The sequence below is a fragment of the Perissodus microlepis genome, chromosome 3, assembly GCF_051167445.1.
Source record: "Perissodus microlepis isolate ML-2025 ecotype Zambia chromosome 3, ASM5116744v1, whole genome shotgun sequence".
Taxonomy (NCBI): Eukaryota; Metazoa; Chordata; class Actinopteri; order Cichliformes; family Cichlidae; genus Perissodus; species Perissodus microlepis.
In genome coordinates this window covers 6,089,386-6,108,977 of record NC_140463.1, presented here as the reverse complement: position 1 = coordinate 6,108,977, position 19,592 = coordinate 6,089,386, and the positions used below count along the sequence as shown (strand labels likewise).

Below are 19,592 nucleotides of genomic sequence, written 5' to 3'. Positions count from 1 at the left end.
AAATTAGAGTTTAGTGTTTTAAAGTCGTTATTAAAAACATGAGTCAACATTACTGAAGTGACACTTTAACGATGCTTCATATCACAGTCTTTATGATGATAAAACAGGTTCTCTCATTAGTAGTTGTCTGCGCTGTCACTTGTCATGAAAATGTCCTGAGCCAGGGTTCCTCTTCAATTATCATTGATCATTAATAGGACGCGCAAAAGATTTGTTGCATTATCCCCATAAACAACATGCTTTTATAGAAATCATTGTGACACAAATATTTAGATTCTTGCTTCACAATGTGCACGAACTCAAAATCTAAAGTCTCATATTTATAAAGTATCGCAAAGAATACATTTATACCATTGTGTGAGCTACACTTCTTGTAAAAAACTGATTGGTAATGCGTTTGAGAAAAGCTCCTGCTGTGACCTTCCTTCTGTGAGGGCACACACACTCACACACACACACTCACACACTCACACTCACACACGCACACAGAGAGAGAGAGAGAGAGAGAGAGGGGAGATCATCAATACAAAGGATTGGAGCCGTTTTTGGATTTTCACTTGTTGTTGGCTTTAATATGAACGGTCACATAAAATTCATTCCAGTTTTTTTGCCTTTGCTTCAATTAAGATGTTTCTTTAAATTTACAACAGCTTCCTTTTCAAAAAAGTTTACTGACATAGTAAGGAAGTAGCTAGGGACCTCAGTAAGTATGAGCAACAATAGCTTAGAGACAGTTTCTCCAATAAAGAGGATTTCATCATCTGCTGTTCGTCAAAAAGTGCCGTATTAAAAACAATTCAGCAGACCCTCAGAGTGCGGATACAAACTGTTTTCAGCTGTAGAGGTAGAGGTACGCTTCATGTACTTATCAACATACAGTTTAGTGGAGTGGATTAGAGTGCATTGGTGCTTGGGCCTCTTTTATTTAGCACGGTTATACCATTGTGAATTTAGCTATATAAATATGCTCAAGAGTCTATCATATGTTTGACATGCAACTAAAAATTCGAAAATATATATTTTTTAAATCAGTAACTTTGCAAATTTAGAGGAATTGTTTTCGGACAACATATGTGTCACATTTTAAACAGGGTTTGAATAATCAGCACCGACATACAGACATTTATGCCCTGGGTATAACAGACGTACTTACCTTGTGAAAGGCCCTCGGATTTCTTGGAGCAGAGAAACACTCTGTATTGTTGCTTTTTTCTATTGTATAAGCAGCGCCCGACTGTCAGAAACGCTCTGTGCGGGTAGCAAAGTCGGCTCCAACGCACATTCAGGTGAAAAAATAAAAAGTTAAAACGATATACCTTGCGGCAGTTGTGAAGTGCTGAGGAAAATACTGTGTGTCTGATGGGGTGTTTTTATATAGGTGGGGCTACTTTCAGTTGACCTCTGAGATGTAGAGATAAAAGAGCACAATGTAAGGAAGAAAGGTGGAAAGCCTTTGGAGACTCTGTTGGACATGGTTTCTGTTGTTGGCCTCTGACATGATAAGATAAGATAATGGAATTAACGGTTTGTTTGTAATTAAAAATGTGGAACGTATGGAACTACAGTTGGGATGGGTGCTGGGATACTCTTGATAAGGGTGCCTCTTTTGTTGCTTCATGACTTCTTTTGCAGACTGTTGGGCGCGTAAACCACCTCTGGCTAACTGTTACAGAGTGTGACTAGGTGTGAATATGTGTTTTTTTTAGAAGTATCACAGTTTATTTCTAAAAGAATACATGTTGTTTGTGGTGCTCTATTTAAAACTATTGGTCTGTGAAACTTTTAGAAAAGTGAAATGCCCCTAAAATAGTTAAATCATCTATGTGTGATCATCGAGTCTAACTGTTGCAGACTAGTAGATAATTATAAGACTAGTTGCATTAAAGCCGCATTGGGGTTGATACAGCGCTAGTGTGAATATGTACTTTTAGAAGTATCACAGTTTATTTCTAAAGGGATACATGTTGTTTGTGGTGCTCTATTTAAAAACTATTAGCCTGTGAAACTATTAGAAAAAGCAAAATGCTCCTAACTAGTTAAAATACCCCTAAAGTAGTTAAATTAAATCATCTATGTCTAAATAACAGCGCTCACTGACTGATGGGGGCCTAACTGCAACCCCCTCTGTCTAACTGTTACAGAGTGTGGGAATTAACTGTTTGTGAAGAAACACCTTTGGGCTGGGATGCTCTTGATAAGGGAGCTTCTTTTGTTGCTTCATACCTTTTTACAGACTGTTGGGCGCCTAAACCCCCTCTGTCTAACTGTTACAGAGTGTGACTAGGTGTGAATATGTGTTTTTTAGAAGTATCACAGTTTATTTCTAAAAGAATACATGTTGTTTGTGGTGCTCTATTTAAAACTATTGGTCTGTGAAACTTTTAGAAAAGTGAAATGCCCCTAAAATAGTTAAATCATCTATGTGTGATCATCGAGTCTAACTGTTGCAGACTAGTAGATAATTATAAGACTAGTTGCATTAAAGCCGCATTGGGGTTGATACAGCGCTAGTGTGAATATGTACTTTTAGAAGTATCACAGTTTATTTCTAAAGGGATACATGTTGTTTGTGGTGCTCTATTTAAAAACTATTAGCCTGTGAAACTATTAGAAAAAGCAAAATGCTCCTAACTAGTTAAATTAAATGCTGTGTGGGAATACACTGCTTTTAGAAGTATCACTGTTTATTTCTAAAGGGATACCTGTTATTTGTGGCACTCTGTTTGAAAACTATTTGCTCCTAAATAGCACTGAAGAAAATGCAAAAGGCTCCTAACTAGTTAAAATACTCCTAAAGTAGTTAAATTAAATCATCTATGTCTAAATAACAGACCTCACTGACTGATGGGGGCTAACTGCAACCCCCTCTGTCTAACTGTTACAGAGTGTGGGAATTAACTGTTTGTGAAGAAACACCTTTGGGCTGGGATGCTCTTGATAAGGGAGCTTCTTTTGTTGCTTCATACCTTTTTTACAGACTGTTGGGCGCCTAAACCCCCTCTGTCTAACTGTTACAGAGTGTGACTAGGTGTGAATATGTGTTTTTTAGAAGTATCACAGTTTATTTCTAAAAGAATACATGTTGTTTGTGGTGCTCTATTTAAAACTATTGGTCTGTGAAACTTTTAGAAAAGTGAAATGCCCCTAAAATAGTTAAATCATCTATGTGTGATCATCGAGTCTAACTGTTGCAGACTAGTAGATAATTATAAGACTAGTTGCATTAAAGCCGCATTGGGGTTGATACAGCGCTAGTGTGAATATGTACTTTTAGAAGTATCACAGTTTATTTCTAAAGGGATACATGTTGTTTGTGGTGCTCTATTTAAAAACTATTAGCCTGTGAAACTATTAGAAAAAGCAAAATGCTCCTAACTAGTTAAATTAAATGCTGTGTGGGAATACACTGCTTTTAGAAGTATCACAGTTTATTTCTAAAGGGATACCTGCTATTTGATCTTCCTAAACTAGCTAAATTAAATGCTGTGTGGGAATACACGGTTTTTAGAAGTATCACTGTTTATTTCTAAAGGGATACCTGTTATTTGTGGCCCTCTGTTTGAAAACTATTTGCTCCTAAATAGCACTAAAGAAAAAGCAAAATACTCCTAACTAGTTAAAATACCCCTAAAGTAGTTAAATGAAATCATCTATGTCTAAATAACAGAACTCTGAGACCTATACAATCCTTTAAAAAAGAGTTTAATTAAAACACATAATGGTTTCATTAAATAATACGCTATTAAACACATGTAAACTCATATGACCCCTGGACCCACATGCACGTGCAAAAAGTCCGTTCTCGCGCACATGCACACGCACATGGACGCGGAGGGGGATAGGGGAGGGGCGGGGGAAATGCCCGTGGGGGGGGGGGCAAAAAAAAGTACAGGTATATTACTACTACCGCCAACCAACAAGCATTAAACTTGACCAACAAGCATTTTATAATGCTCATGTTTCAAGAGCTTTTTGACAATAAAACAAAACATTGTTCTTGAAGTGTTGTCCCTCCTAAAACGAAATATAATGGTATTTTTGGCCATGTGACCATACCAATGCATCTTTAAAACCAGGAATTCAGTAAATGACATGCCTTGATGCTTAAAGAACATAAACAAGGTTACACAAAGATTATTCTGCTTTACCAACATGCAAATCATTAGGAAAATCAAGCAGAAGTAGATAAAAACAAAAAAAGCAAATAAGCTCAGATGCGGTTCTTGGAACAGACGTAGTTGTTAGTAGAAACAAGTGGAGAAGGATTATGGAGTCTCTGCTTTCCGTTTGCCTTCATTATTCAGGGCGCTGGACAATTTGCAATTATTTGCAAACCTCAGGGATGGGAATGCTTAATGACTCTAAAGTCTAACCTCTGAATTTGGTTGAGAGAAGAGAGAGAATCAGTGAGTGTGATGCAGCCCTACAGAAAGCTGACATTTGTGCCATTTTTTACCTTGTGTTTTGTTTTGTATTTGCTGTGTTGTTTTCTGTGTTTTTAGCCCTGCTTGGGATTACCGTAATGACCCTAATAATACTGAAGTCTTTCAAAATTAGAGCACAGTCACTTCAAAAGCAAAAACCTCTGCTTTTTCTTTTCTTTTCAGCTCCAAAATCCCAACAGACAAGACAGGATAGGAGAAATGTAAAAGTTTTTTTTTTTTTCAAAGTTAAAAATCAAATGAATAAAACTAGAATGTTTAATGCTGAGCAAACCGATTTGGATAATGACTTTAATAGATGCGTATACTGTCAGACCTACTGTGGATCATCATTAATAATTTTCCTGTAATACATGTAGAGTTACGTGTGTGCCCAAAAAAACACTATAAATACATCAATGCATTTAACAAGAACCACATTCAATATGCAATATAAGCAGTTTATTATAGTTGCCTGTCCAGTACATTCGAGGTGGCTGTAGCTCAGGAGGTTGGCGGTTTTATCGCTGGCTGCTCCGTCACTGACGCATCTTTCAGAGCGTGAATGTTAGAAAGCTTAATTATCATTGTCCTGTATTTTTATCAAACTTATTTTTTACAATGTAGTTTATAAGAGATTTACGTCATTAGCTTATAACTGAGACTAAGTTGAAGTTAAAAGACAAAAAATACAAAAAATAATAAATAAATATGTTCCATCCATCCGTTTGCTTCCTCTTATCCTCTTCAGGGTAGCGGAGGTCGCTGGAGCCTATCCCAGCTGTCACAGGGCGAAAGGCGTGGTACACCCTGGACAGGTCGCCAGTCTGTTCCTAACACACAGAGACAACCATTCGTACTCACATTCATGCCTATGGGCAATGTAGATTGATCAATTAACGTATAAGTGCAAGTCTTTGGACTGTGGGAGGAAGCCGGAGTACCAGGGGAGACGGGGAGAACATGCAAAGTGTTTTCGTAGACAGTCAGTCATAAAGTGCTGTACACAGTGACACATGATACACAGTAATATGAGATTGAATGCAGCCTGTCCTGTACAGATGTGTTGATATGTTCTGATTTAATGGCGGATTTCTCCACATGCAGGACAAAGAAATTCCTGCTTCTGTAACAAAAAAATGAACCACATATTTGTTTTGAATTTGAATATTTAATCTAACCTTTCCATCGCGTTCGGGTGAAATAATTACAACTTAAAACAATCATAAATACTGTGTTTTACATCTGATTGTCTCAAGGCCTTATGATATCTTCCACACTATGCACTTAAACAATTAAAAAGCCTGTTATCTCCTGGAAAAATGACTCATAGTTCTGCCCTGGATTTCTGTGCTTCTGTGGATTATCAGCTCCATTCTCTGCTGCCCTTACCTGCCCAAACCCCGTGACAGTTGATTAAAACACTCAAAAAGAGGTGATCATCACTTTTATAGGTAAAAAATATTTTGTACTTGTAAATCAAATGCGTAGTTGTGAACTTTTTTACCCTTGCAAACCAAAATATCTGAAAGTTTTATGTTTGTGCATCTATAGATAAAAAGAAGTTACATTTTGTTTCTTAAGGCCTGATTAAATATACAAAGCAAAACCCTACGTGTAAAACTTCGCACTCAAGTTGCCTGGCTGTGTGTGAGTTTCAACTTTTTTTGTTTTTACCCAATTTTTTCTTCCTTTCAGCTGATTTGTCATGTCAATCCCAAATTTAAAACTCCAAAAAGAAGATGCAGGCACATCTAGTACATGCAGAGCTGCCACACAAAGAAACGACAGAGCATAGAGTGTAGCCAGCACTACGATCCTCAGCTCTTAGTTAGCGGTGAGCGCAGTGCATGCTACGTCCGCTGTGAAAGGGCCTTTATCCTGCGTAGTGTGACTCACAGCAATGGTCCCGGGTCAGTCCTGACTTTGTGTTAAACTAACCCTAAAGTAATAATGGTATTTCTAGCCACTGATATACCACAACTTCAACAGCTAGCAAAAGTTAGGGACCTAGCTTGTATTAGCCGTATCGTTTATATAAAGATCCTCCAGCTTCAAACTGTATTACCCTTCCAGGACCCAAAGCTCAGTAAAACACCCCTCCAACAGCCAAACCCATATGTTCTCTGATTGGATTGTTAAATTTGTGTTGACATGACATTGACCAATCAGCTAAAAGGAAGAAAAAATTGGGTGAAAATTTGTACTTGTATGTTGAAATCCACACACAGCCAGCAAACTTGAGCCCAGAGCTTTACGTGTAGTTTTTTGCTTTGTATCTGTATCCAGACCTTAACAAACAAAACTTTTGTAAATATTTTTTACAAACACAAATTTTCATCTATAGATGCACAAACATAAAATTTTCAGATGTTTTGGTTTGCAAGGTTAGAAAACACAGTACACAAATATGCATTTGTTTTACAAGTACAAAATATTTATGACCACAATTTGAGCCCATGAGTATGTGATCAGAACGATGCCACCATGAAATGAACCCGAAAAAAAAATATTGAAACCAAAAAAAAATATTGTAACTAAAATAAATGTACTGAAAAATCTGGTATTGAAATTGAAAAAAAAAAATTGATAGTGAAAAACAATTAATTCAAACTGTAATTTTATTGTTTTTGCTTACAATTTTTTTTTCAGTTTCACTCCATTTTCTTTGGTTTCAAATCATTTTTCCTTTTCACTCTGCTGGCACTGTTTTGGCGTCCGGGGGCGCGCTGGGGGGGGGGCGGGGATTCCGACCTGCATGTATTTGCATATATTATAATACTGACCAATGACTGGAGAAAACACGGACGACGCGGCTGCGGTCACGGACAAACTTGCATGTGTCTGTTCGGGAATGGCAGGTGCTGAGAGGTCCAGCGTTTACATACCTACTATTTCAAAGTGACAGCCTGAGGTGTTCTTCAGTAAATTGGACTACCGGACAGGAGGACCTGAGGCCCCACCGCATTGTTTTTGGTAAGTTAAATATGTTTGTAAGCTAATCCGTAATTGGCAGGCTGGAGTAGCCAGAGATCAAACCACCAACCTTCGGACTCGAAGATGACCCGCTCTACCTTCTGAGCTCCAACCCCTTAACAATTTTATACAAACAAGTTTCTTGTTGTTCATTTAATAAATGTCTTGATTGGATCTTTAAGAAGTTATGACCTTATTACTTACTACTACTGCTACATTGAAAGTGCTTTATAAAACTGTAATATTAATAATAATAATAATAATAATAATAATAATTATTATTATTATTATTATTATAAATTAGGATTTGTTCATACTAAATGAAACTGTGTTTCTTTAATGTGCAAAATTAGTGGCTGGAAGTCTAGATAAATGAAACAAATCGGCAAACAGCAGCATTTTGTGGCTCTTCACACATGTTCATTATATTCTGATGATCCTGGATGGAGACAAACTACAGATAAGTGTGTTCAGCCCAACTAGTTTATCTCATTACAGCAGTTTGATGTTTCCCTTTGAATCCCCCTGAAGATACTGACAGTGAAGCACGTACATAATACTCCAGCCTTTCAACTCTGAGCTTATTTAGTTCTATTAATACACTGAAATCTCATTTGTGTCATGAAGAAAGTCTTTAATCAAACAGAATTCAAAGATCAGAAACATTTCATATATGAAGTTAAACATGAATAATTGTTTCAACAATATATTTATTGTTGTCATAAACAGACAAGAAGACAACAACAAACTGCTCCTCCCATTCAACACATGTCAGTCCATATCCCAGCAAACTAAATCATCTCCATTTACACATCAAATAGAAACATGAATCACTTGAAATGATTAGAAACTTGATAGAATTTCAAATCTAGTTTGGGGAGTCATTCAGTGAGAAACAGTGAAATGATTTTCCATGTGAAAAGGTGGACAGCAGAAACAGAAAGAAACAGTGAGAACTAAAAGAGAAACAAAGAGCTTTGGAACAACGAGGCAGCAGGAGGACAGCTGCAGTTTAACAGCTTCAACTCACTGACAGGAAACAACATTAGAAATATCATCATCCTCAACTCATCTGCTCCACTGACACTGACACCTTCAACGGCAACACCTTCACTTTATCATTAGTGCGAATGTATGGAAACAACCTGTGAGTGAAAGTGTGTGTGAAGGTGTGTATGTGTGTGTTAGTATCAGGATCAGAGAACGACAGCTTTCCTCTGTTCCAGTCCAGATTCACTCTGATCCTCTGGAGCTTCTGCTGGAATGAGAGAGGAGTGTGAGGAGGTGATTGTGAGATTTTGTAGTATTCATTATCAAACAACCCTATTCTCCATATTCCAGACAGTTTGTTTCCCTTCCTCTGCCCAGACTCTGCTAACACACCCAGTACCCACAATGTACTGTCTCCAACATCAACATCCCAACTGTGAGTCCCTGAGTTAAAGCCCTCAGAGCCCAGGACAGCTCTGTAAAAATCAATCCTCTGTGGATTATCAGGAAGCTGCTGCCTCTCTCCTCCATATCTCACACTGGTCAGATCTTCAGACAGGATGAGTTCTGGATGAGCAGTGTTTGGGTCCAGAATGAGAGGAGTGTAGGAGACCATGTCCTTCATGTTGTTCCAGATGTTGAAGGTCAGGTTGCCCAGGTGTTTGGCCTGGTCTATCAGAGCTCCTGAGGGCAGCTGTGGATCATCCAGCAGGGGGCAGCGCTGGACTCTTTCCACTGCAGCCTTGTAGTTGTGCAGGAATGAGACGTCTTCAGCTCTCAGCTCCTCCTCTGTGGCTCTGACTGTGTCTGAAAGAGCTGCTATCTCTCTGCTCAGAGCCTCCATCTTCTCCTTCATCATCCCACTCTTCTGCTCCTCTTCCTCCCTCAGTGCAGCCAGCCTGGCCTCCTCTTCCTCTGCTAGAAACTGGTGAAGCTTCTTAAACTGCTCCTTAATCTGCCTCTCTGCGTGTCGGGCCTGGACCTTAATGTGTTCTGCTGTTTGATCAAACTTCACTTGAACTCGTTCACAAACCTTTAACTTCTTCTTTAAGGGCTCCAGAGTTTCCTGAAGTACCTCCTTGTGTTGTCGTGCAGCTTCATCGATGGGTCTGAATCTGTGATTGGTGTGTTTTTCTGAGGCACAGCAGACGACACACACTGGCTGCTGATGGTCCAGACAGAAGAGTTTGAGTTTCTCATATTGCAGACTGCAGAGAGCCTCTGAAGCTCTCTGATATCTCTCCTGTAAGAATGACTCACACAGGTTCTTTAATGCCAGGTTCACAGGTGGATTCTCCTTTGAAGATCTTCTCTTACAAACTGGACACTCGTGTGTTGGTCTCTCTCTCCACCATCTCTTCAGACAGTCTTTACAGAAGCTGTGGCTACATGACAGAATAACAGGATCTCTGAAGACCTCCTTACAGACCGGACAGCAGAGATCCTCCTCTGATCTGGAAGCCATTGAGTCTGTGAGTGAAGCTGAAAACAGCAGACAGGAAGTACAGTCAGTCCTGGTTCCCCTCCCTCCTCTACCACCTTCACTGAAACTTCCTTTGAGTCATGTTTTTGCTCAAACTGACATTCAGTGTGTGGAGCATCAGCAGCTTGAAGCAGCAGTGTTGGAGTTTTCCACTTTTCTCTCCTGTAGCTGGACTCACTCAGAGGAAGCTGCTAGTTTGGTCCAACGATAAGTGTGAGTCTCAGAAGAATCAGTGGTGTTATTTCCTGTAACTAAGGGTGTGTTGCACTCCAAAGTTCAGACATTAACCTGCCAGAAGTTGTAAAAGTTACTGATAAAGAGCTGTTATCTCATTTCACATGCAGGTCAGAGCATGAAACCTTTAGATAATTTTATAAAATAAAGTGTCACTCGGTGGTGCAGCTGTTTGTCAGCTTGTATTTTAGACTTTGTTCTGGTTCTTGTTCAGGTTCCCAGCAGTGGGAGTGTAATGCAGTCACACAAACACAGGTGGTGTTAAGGTGGATTCACTTTGTTACAGACAGTGATGTTATTTCTTGTAACTAAGGGTGTGTTTCATTCCAAAGTTCAGACATTAACCTGCCAGAAGTTGTAAAAGTTACTAATAAAGAGCTTTTATCTCATTTCACATGCAGGTCAGAGGATGAAAGCTGTGATGCAGCAGTTTGAGAAAAATTGCTGCTGATATAAAATATTTTTTTGTTCTTTTACAAAATATATAAAGGAGCAGAAAGAAAAGAAATAAGTGTAAAGAGTGCAGCAAAATGCATGTTTTAGTGTGAGTTGGTTCATCTGATCTGGTTGTGTAAAAGTCACTGCATGACACTGAGTTTTACTTTTGTGTTACTGACACTCATCTCTGACTCAGAGAAACGATTTCTCCCCTGTGATGTTCACACAGTGGTGAGTTACAAGTGTGTGGAATTTTTACTGTTTTATAGAATTAAAGTTTCTCTTACTTTCTTTTTTCTGTCATTTACTAAAAAGAAATAATGAATTCTCCACACGTGTTTGAAGGTTGCATGCAAATATCATGTGATCTAAAAGTCAAATATCTGCTGATGGAGCAAAACAACGCGAGATGTTCAGCAGCTGTATTGCTGCATGACATCAGCCCACAGCAGCAGAGACCATGGAGCCAACATGTGAGAAACAAAGCAACACGCTGAACATCTGAACCAAAGCAGGAAGTGCGACTCTTTGTAGACCTGTGGACAGGAAACACACAGCAGGTCCTGATCAGTAACAGGGTCCAAATACAAACATTTGTTTATCAGCATCTGTATATATGAGCACACAGAGAGCTCAGCTGGACACACACTTCAGTCCTCCATCAAACACAACACACCTACACACTGTTTCCACCAGCTGCAGCACAGTCCAGTCTTTACAGTCAGGGAGGGCTTTTAATTTGAAAGGCACCATGCAGGAAGTTTCAGGGGAACAGAAAAAGAACCAAAGGATGGTCTGTGATGTTAAGGTTAGGGTGATCAGCATCAGCTGGAAATATGAAACATAGCAAACATGTGAGGAAGAACCAGCAGCAGCTCACACATTTACCACAACCACACACAGTCCTCTGAGAGCAGCGTGGCCTCCATCTTTGAAACACACAAAGTAAAACACACAAACTCACTGTTTGATTATTGATTGATTTTCAGAGGTAAGTAATTGAAGTTTATTTATTAAGCACTTTTCACAGCGGACACAAAGCGCTTCACACAAAAGGCTCAAATAAACATGAACATTAAGTGAAAATAAAGATTCAATAAGACAGTAAAATAAACAGGTGGTTTTAAAATAAAGAAATAGTAATTCAATTAAATGTTTCTCATTAGAAAGCCTGTAAAACAGAAACATTTGAACAGCTGTTTAAAGAATCCACAGAGTCGACTAAACGTAGTTGTGGAGGCAGACTGATCCACAGCCTTGGTGCCACAGACTGAAAGGCTCTGACACACTTAGTCTTTAGTCGTGTACAGGGAACAACTAACACATTATGAGTCCGTGAATGGAGACAACGAGCAGCATATATTTTGTAAGAAGTTGAGATAAATAATCTAGGACATGATCATTTAGTGTTCCGTGTGTTAAAACAAGAATTTTGAAACAAATCCTAAAATCTATTGAGAGTGAGATCTCGCAAAAGTTTAAAGTCCACTGTTACGACCCCTTCTGCTAGGCGACAGGAGGGAAGAAACATACAGAAGCCCTCTCACGAAATCTGAGTTAATAAAGGGTTTTATTACAAACATTAAACCGAAAACCGACGGGGCTGTTCAACAGACCACCGGGGAAACAATTAACACACAATGAAAAGAACAGGCAAGAATAAAAGCTAAGGGTTAACTAAGGTGAGCCAGCAAACACAAGACTCTTATAAAACTAAGGTCAGCTGTATATCAGGTTTAACACAGCGAAGAGGTTTAACAAACAACGTTCACATGCAAAGCAGACGAGGAGGCCACTGCATGTTCACTTCAGAGCAGCAGTTCCCCATAGTGTGAAGGCTCTTCAGCCTTTTATACTCCCAGGTGCAGACAATCAGCCAGTCAATTGGTCTTGGAGTGGTCATGGGATCTCCAGGCAGCCAATCGTCCGCGAGGTCTGGCACACTGTGATCTGCATAAAAGAAGGCTGGCACAGGACTCCCAGCAGCCAATCACCCACAAGTCATGGCACACTTGGATTTGCATGAACACAAAAAGGCAGTCTCACTCCCTCCAAGGCCCAGGGCCGTAACACCCCTCCCCTTAAAATACAAGACTACGTTTTGTATACACAGATTTCAATATTCGTGACAGACAACAGAACAAGTCATACTCACAACCGGGAGAGGCCATCAGCTAGCACATTTTCTGATCCTTTTATATGCCAAATCTCCAAATTGTACTCTTGTAGCAGCAAGGCCCCTCGCATGAGTCGTCAATTGTGGTTAAACATTTGGCCAAGAAATACAAGTGGATTATGATCAGTGTACACTACAACGGGTAATGTGCCAGACCCCAAGTACACATGGAAGTGCTGAAGAGTTAGCAACAGGGCCAATGTCTCCTTTTCAATGACGGAGTAGTTTACCTGATGCTTGTTAAACTTGCGGGAGAAGTAACAAATGGGGTGGTCCAATCCCTGCAAGTCTTCTTGCAACAGTACTGCCCCAGCCCCAACAGCACTGGCATCAACCTCTAATTTGAATGGACGCGTCAAGTCGGGGGCAGTTAACACGGGAGTGTGGCATAGGAGGGCTTTTGCACTTTCAAAGGCATCCTGACACTCATCAGACCATAGGAAATCAACCTTAGGGCTTAGCAGGTTGGTCAATGGCTGGACTATGGAGGAGAAGTTTTTACAGAAGTTCCTGTAATAACCCACCATTCCCAGGAATCTGCGCAACTCCCGCCGGGTGGTAGGCGTGGGATACTCCATAATCACTGCAACCTTGGCGTTAAGAGGTCGCACCTGCCCGCGTCCCACCTCTCTGCCCAAATAAGTCACTGTGGCCTTAGCAAATTCATATTTAGCTAGATTGAGGGTTAAAGAAGCCTGAGCTAAACGGTAGAATACTTGGTGCAGAGTGTACAAATGGTCCGACCATGTTTTAGTGTATATTACCAGATCATCTAGGTAAGCACTACAGTTGGAAAGGCCATAGAGGACCTTATTCACCAATCTCTGGAATGTCGCGGGTGCATTACACATCCCAAATGCCATGACAGTGTACTGCAAAAAGGTGTCAGGCGTTACAAAAGCTGAAATGGTAGAAGCACGCTTGGTTAAGGGGACTTGCCAATAGCCTTTGAGAAGGTCTAATTTAGTCACGTATTGGGCCATTCCAATACTGTCCACGCAATCCTCAATTCTAGGGAGTGGGTAAGAGTCAGGGACAGTAACGGCGTTTACTTTGCGGAAGTCAGTGATAAAACGAGGTGAACCATCTGGCTTCGCTTCTAGCAAGCATGGTGAGCTCCAGGGGCTCTGACTGGGCTCTGCCAAACCATGTTGTAGCAGGTACTCAGTTTCTTGCTTCATCAACAAATGTTTGGTGGGATTTACGCGATAATGGTGTTGTTTGATGGGCTTTGCATTTTGAACATCAATGTCATGTTTTAGCACTGTAGTCCGTGTTGGCACATCGCCAAATAAACAGGGGTACTCATGGACCAAACTAGCTACGTCTTCTTGTTGCTCGGAAGACAGGTGATCAAGCTGACTCGGGAATGATTTTAATACTTCAGAGTTAGGCAAGCGGGGCTTAGAACAACTGGAGTAGTTCCTTTTTAAACCATCAGCCTCGTCTGTGCTTTCTACCTCTGAGTGACTGAAGACGGCCACAGGAGCACAGCTCCCAGTGGGTTTTGGTTGGGGTCGGGAGTGGTATAACTTTAACATGTTTATATGGCAAACACGGGTTTTGCGTCTTCGATTTGGCGTGCCGATTATGTAATCAGTTTCTCCTACTCTTTCACGTACCTCATAAGGCCCCTCATACTTAGCAGAAAGAGATGATCCGGGGACAGGCAAGAGAACAAGTACTTCATCTCCTGTCTGGAATTGTCGTTTGACAGCAGCCTTATCATAAGTGCGTTTCATTTTTCCTTGTGAAACAGTGAGGTGCTGCTTAGCCAGAGCATTAGCCTGACTCAAACGCTCACGGAAATCTTGCACATACTTGGTCACTCCCACTCTAGGGCTCCCTTCCTGGATCAAAAGTTCCTCTTTTATTGCTTTAAGTGGGCCACGAGGCGTGTGGCCAAACACTAGTTCAGAGGGACTGAACCCGAGTGACTCTTGGACGGCTTCGTGAGCAGCAAACAACACAAAGGGAATCCCTTCATCCCAATCCACTTTGGCCTCTAAGCAATACTTGCGGAGCATGGCTTTTAAGGTTTGATGCCACCGCTCTAAAGCTCCTTGGGATTCTGGGTGATAGGCAGAGGACACAACCTGTTGGATTTGTAGGCTTTTAGCTACTTGCTAGAATAATTTAGACTGAAAGTTAGAACCTTGATCTGTTTGGATGACTTTAGGCAGGCCGAATGTAGAAAAAAACTTAGTAAGGGCTCTCACAACTGACCTTGCCGTAATTTTGTGCAGTGGAATAGCCTCAGGGAAACGTGTAGCTGCACACATAATGGTGAGTAAATATTGGTTTCCCGACTTTGTTCTTGGTAGTGGACCTACGCAGTCTACTATGACATGATCAAATGGTTGATCGACTACTGGGATGGGACATAATGGTGCAGGGGGTATAACCTGATTTGGTTTACCCACAAGTTGACACACATGGCAACTACGGCAGAAAGCTGCCACATCACGTTTCGTGCCAGGCCAGAAGAAGTGTTTTAATAGTAACTGATACGTTTTTGTGATGCCTAAATGTCCCGACCACTGGCTTTCATGAGCAAGCGCCAGGATCTTTGACCGATATAGCGTGGGTATGACAATCTGCTTAACCTTACTCCAGTCCACACTCCTAGCACCCAATGGAAACCATTGACGCATTAGCACACCTTGTTCTATGAAATAGGCTTGTTGCTCATTCTTAGCTTGCTCAGCACTTACCACATGCTTAAAACATTGCTGCAACGATTCATCAGCCAACTGGGCCGCCGACAGATTTTCTCTGGTTAAAGGCAGTGGTATTTCTTTTACAGATGGACCAGGCTCCTCAGGGTTTACCAAGTCTGGGGAAGACAAAACATTGTTTTCGTCAGGTAACGCGGCACCCTCCTCAGAAAATGAGGTCATCAACACAGAATCAGCGAGGGTAACGTCGCCATCTTTACGGGCTTGGGCACGAGTAACCACACAGGCTGGGTACAGCTTTGGGGTCACAGAAATATCTGGGGCATCAGAACTGAGGGGCTTATCCAGCACCTCCAGACTACGACGCACTAATCCGCCCGCAATATCATTTCCTAGCAACATGGCCACCCCCTCTATGGGTAAGGTTGGACATACTGCGACGGGGAAAAATCCCTGTGGCGAAAGGTGTGGTCCCGGGCGCGGCTGCAGGGGAGGAGTGGTGCAGTGAGCTCAACGGGGCGGTGCTGGAGATGCCGGTGAGAACAGCTGATGGCGATTTGGACTGATGGTGGTTTCCTTCCCTTTTTATAGTGAGACGGAGAGGAGCGGAGGAAGAGGGAAATCAGCTGGGACCGACAGCTGTCAGACTGTGTTCAGTCATAACCCAGGGAAAACTATAAATAAATGTGGAATCTGGTGATAAAGACCTGTGTGTGTGTGTACCTGTGTGTAGTGCATTTCACAAGTGGTGCCGAAACCCAGGATCCAGCCGGCGTGGGGATGTCCGACCCACAGGCTGCGCCGCCCGCCCAGCCTTTGCGGTTTCTGGCGCAGATGCTGGCGGAGATGGCGAAGATGAGCCAGGACCAAGCGGCGGCCCAGCGGGCTCACCTGGCTGCGCTGCAGGAGCAGGCGGACCGGCAGACTCTGGTTCTGGAGCGGCTGGTTGGAGCCGCTGCTCCGCCGAAGCCTCCGCCGCTGTCGGTGGCGATGCCCCGGATGGGGGACGGGGACGACCCCCAGGTTTTCCTGGAGACTTTTCGTGCCACGGCGGAGGCCTGCCAGTGGCCGCAGGTGGAGTGGGCTCCGCGTTTGCTTCCTCTGCTGTCGGGGGAGGCTCAGATGGCGGCCCTGAGTCTGCCGCCGACCTCGAGGAGCAGCTTCCAGGACGTGAGCCGGGCGGTGGTGGACAGGATGGGGCTCACCGCTGAAGATCATCGCCGGCGGTTCCGGGCCTGTCGGCTGGCCGCGGCGGATCGGCCGTTTGCTTGGGCCCGGAAGCTGCACGACGCGGCGGTGCGCTGGCTGCAGCCGGGAGCGTCAGAGGGCGAGACGCTGCTGGTGGACAAGGTGGTGCTGGAGCAGTTCGTGGAGGGGCTGCCTGCGGAGACGGCGAGATGGGTCAGGTGCCACCGTCCCGCGAGTCTGGAGGTGGCGGTAACGTTGGCGGAGGACCACCTTGCCGCTAGAGCGGGGGAGCCCGGGGACAGCGGCCGGAGGCCAAGCAAACAAGCCCCAGTGCCGGCACCGAGGCGCCGGGTACCTGCGCCAGGGCAGGCAGAGCGGGCGCCGGCGCTGAGCCCCACTAATCCTTTTGCTGTGTTTGTGCCTTCCCAGGGATCAGACATGAGCAGTGCCGCCCCTGAGCCACGGAGAACAGCACAGACGTCGGGGCAGGAGTGCTGGAAGTGCGGGCAACCGGGACACCTGAGGAGGGACTGTCCTCTGATGGAAGTGGGGCAGGTGTTCCGCGTCGCCGGTTCCCCAGCACCCTCTCCCGGTCCAGGAGGGACATACAGCATTCCGGTAAGGACTTGAGGGGGTATACGCCATGCTTTGGTGGACACGGGCTGCACGCAGACCCTCGTGCACCAAGGCTTGGTTCGCCCTGGGGCATTGCTGGAGGCAGAATGGGTGGAGGTGAAGTGTGTTCATGGTGATGTTCACAGGTATCCCATAGTGCCGCTGTTATTAAAGTATAAGGGCAAAACGCATAGAGTAACGGCTGCGGTTAGCCCGCGCCTGTCACATCCCCTAATTCTGGGCACGAATTGGCCGGGGTGTCATCATCTGTTGGGACAGTATGCGGGGATGCGATCACGACCGTTAGTAGCATGTAGTGTCTGCGCGGCGCTCAGCGGTGACGCGGGGTCGTCCGACACTGACTCCGGGGAGGGGGAGACGGCGGGTCCTTCATGGGAAGCCCCGCCGGCTCCGGAAGTTTCCCCCACGGGTGATTTCCCACTGGAGCAGTCTCGTGATGACACCCTACGCTCAGCCTTTGACCAGGTGATTGAGATTGATGGTCACGTGGTGCGCCCTGAAGCCGTGCGGACCTACCCGCGCTTCATTTTATCAAAAGATAGGTTATATCGAGTGAGTCGTGACACTCGCACAGAGGAGACACACACCCAGTTGTTGGTGCCGCAGGGCCGCCGGGAAACGATTTTCCAGGCGGCTCATTATAACCCCATGGCAGGGCATATGGGATACGAAAAAACTCTGGAGCGAATAACGGCCCGATTTTATTGGCCGGGCATCCGAGCGGATGTGCGCCGCTGGTGCGCGTCCTGCCCGGACTGCCAACTTGTTAATCAGCCGGCCATACCAAAAGCGCCTTTGCGCCCGCTCCCACTCATAGCGGTCCCGTTTGAGCGCATTGGCATGGACCTCATCGGGCCGTTTCATCTGAGTGCACGCGGCTACCGCTTTGTATTAGTCCTGGTGGATTATGCAACGCGGTACCCGGAAGCAGTCCCGCTGCGCAACATCTCTGCAAAGAGTGTGGCGCAGGCACTGTTTCAGGTCATCTCCCGAGTCGGAATCCCGAAAGAGATACTGACTGACCAGGGCACATCGTTTATGTCTTGTACACTGCGGGAACTGTACGAATTACTGGGCATTAAATCTATTCAGACCAGCGTCTACCACCCTCAGACGGATGGGCTGGTGGAGCGGCTGAATAAGACTTTAAAGTCCATGATTCGTAAGTTCATTAACGAGGATGAACGCAATTGGGATCGCTGGCTAGACCCTCTGTTATTTGAAGTGCGGGAGGTGCCCCAGGCCTCCACGGGATTTTCTCCCTTTGAACTGCTGTTCGGCAGGAAGCCGCGTGGGGTGCTCGACCTGATCAAAGAAAGCTGGGAGGACGGTCCGAGCCCCGCCAAGAATGAGATTCAGTACGTGTTGGACCTGAGAGCGAAACTCCACACTTTGGGGAGGTTGTCACGGGAGAATTTGCTCCAGGCTCAGCAGCGTCAGCAACGCCTGTATGACAGAGGGGCTAGACTCAGGCAATTTTCACCGAGATGAGTTGGGGCCGGAGGTGCCAAATTCCATCATCCCCGCCTCCCTCCCTTGTGATGACCATCTCACACAGGCCCAGAGAGCGGACGTTGTCGCGTTACAACAGCGTTTTGCTGATGTGTTCTCCCCCCTGCCCGGCCGAACGTCTCTCATTGAGCATCATTTTGTAACGCAGCCTGGCGTGACGGTGCGTTCACGGCCCTACAGGCTTCCTGAGCATAAACGGCAAATCGTTCAGAGGGAATTGGCTGAAATGCTGAAAATGGGAGTGATAGAAGAGTCGCACAGCGCCTGGTGTAGCCCCATCGTTCTTGTGGTGAAGAAGGATGGGTCTATACGGTTCTGTGTCGACTATCGCAAGGTGAATGAAGTGTCACGTTTTGATGCTTATCCCATGCCCCGGGTCGACGAGCTCCTGGATCGGCTGGGCACGGCCCGTTTTTTCACGACACTGGATTTAACCAAGGGCTACTGGCAGATTCCCTTGTCTGCCGAGTCCAAGGAGAAAACGGCCTTCTCCACTCCGTACGGGTTGTACCAATTCGTTACGCTCCGTTCAGCTTGTTCGGAGCCCCTGCCACCTTTCAGCGCCTCATGGACCGGGTGCTGCGTCCGCACGCTGCATATGCTGCTGCCTACCTGGATGACGTGATCATCCACAGCGACACCTGGGCGGAGCATGTGCAGCGGGTGGCCGCGGTCCTGGAGTCCCTAAGGAGGGCGGGGCTCACGGCCAACCCGAAGAAGTGTGCGGTTGGACGGAGGGAGGTGCAGTATCTGGGGTACCACTTGGGGGGCGGGCAGGTGCGTCCACAGGTGGAGAAGACGCCGGCTATCGCATCCTGCCCGCGCCCCAAGACTAAAAAGGAGGTGAGATGGTTTCTGGG

The 19,592-nt window shown here is 44.5% G+C and overlaps 2 protein-coding genes across 2 annotated transcripts; one reads left to right on the top strand and one right to left on the bottom strand.

Moving 5' to 3' along the window:
• Positions 1 to 7,806: 7,806 nt before the first annotated feature.
• LOC146389590 (nuclear factor 7, brain-like) lies at positions 7,807 to 9,864 on the bottom strand. Its single transcript, XM_084922944.1, has one exon. The coding sequence runs from the start codon at positions 9,850 to 9,852 to the stop codon at positions 8,461 to 8,463; it is 1,392 nt and encodes a 463-aa protein (XP_084779070.1). The 5' UTR covers positions 9,853 to 9,864; the 3' UTR covers positions 7,807 to 8,460.
• Positions 9,865 to 15,938: 6,074 nt separating this feature from the next.
• LOC146389589 (uncharacterized) lies at positions 15,939 to 17,214 on the top strand. The gene has a single exon (XM_084909267.1). It carries the CDS (start codon positions 16,081 to 16,083, stop codon positions 17,212 to 17,214), a length of 1,134 nt encoding a protein of 377 aa, XP_084765393.1. The 5' UTR covers positions 15,939 to 16,080.
• The last annotated feature ends 2,378 nt before the right edge of the window (positions 17,215 to 19,592 follow it).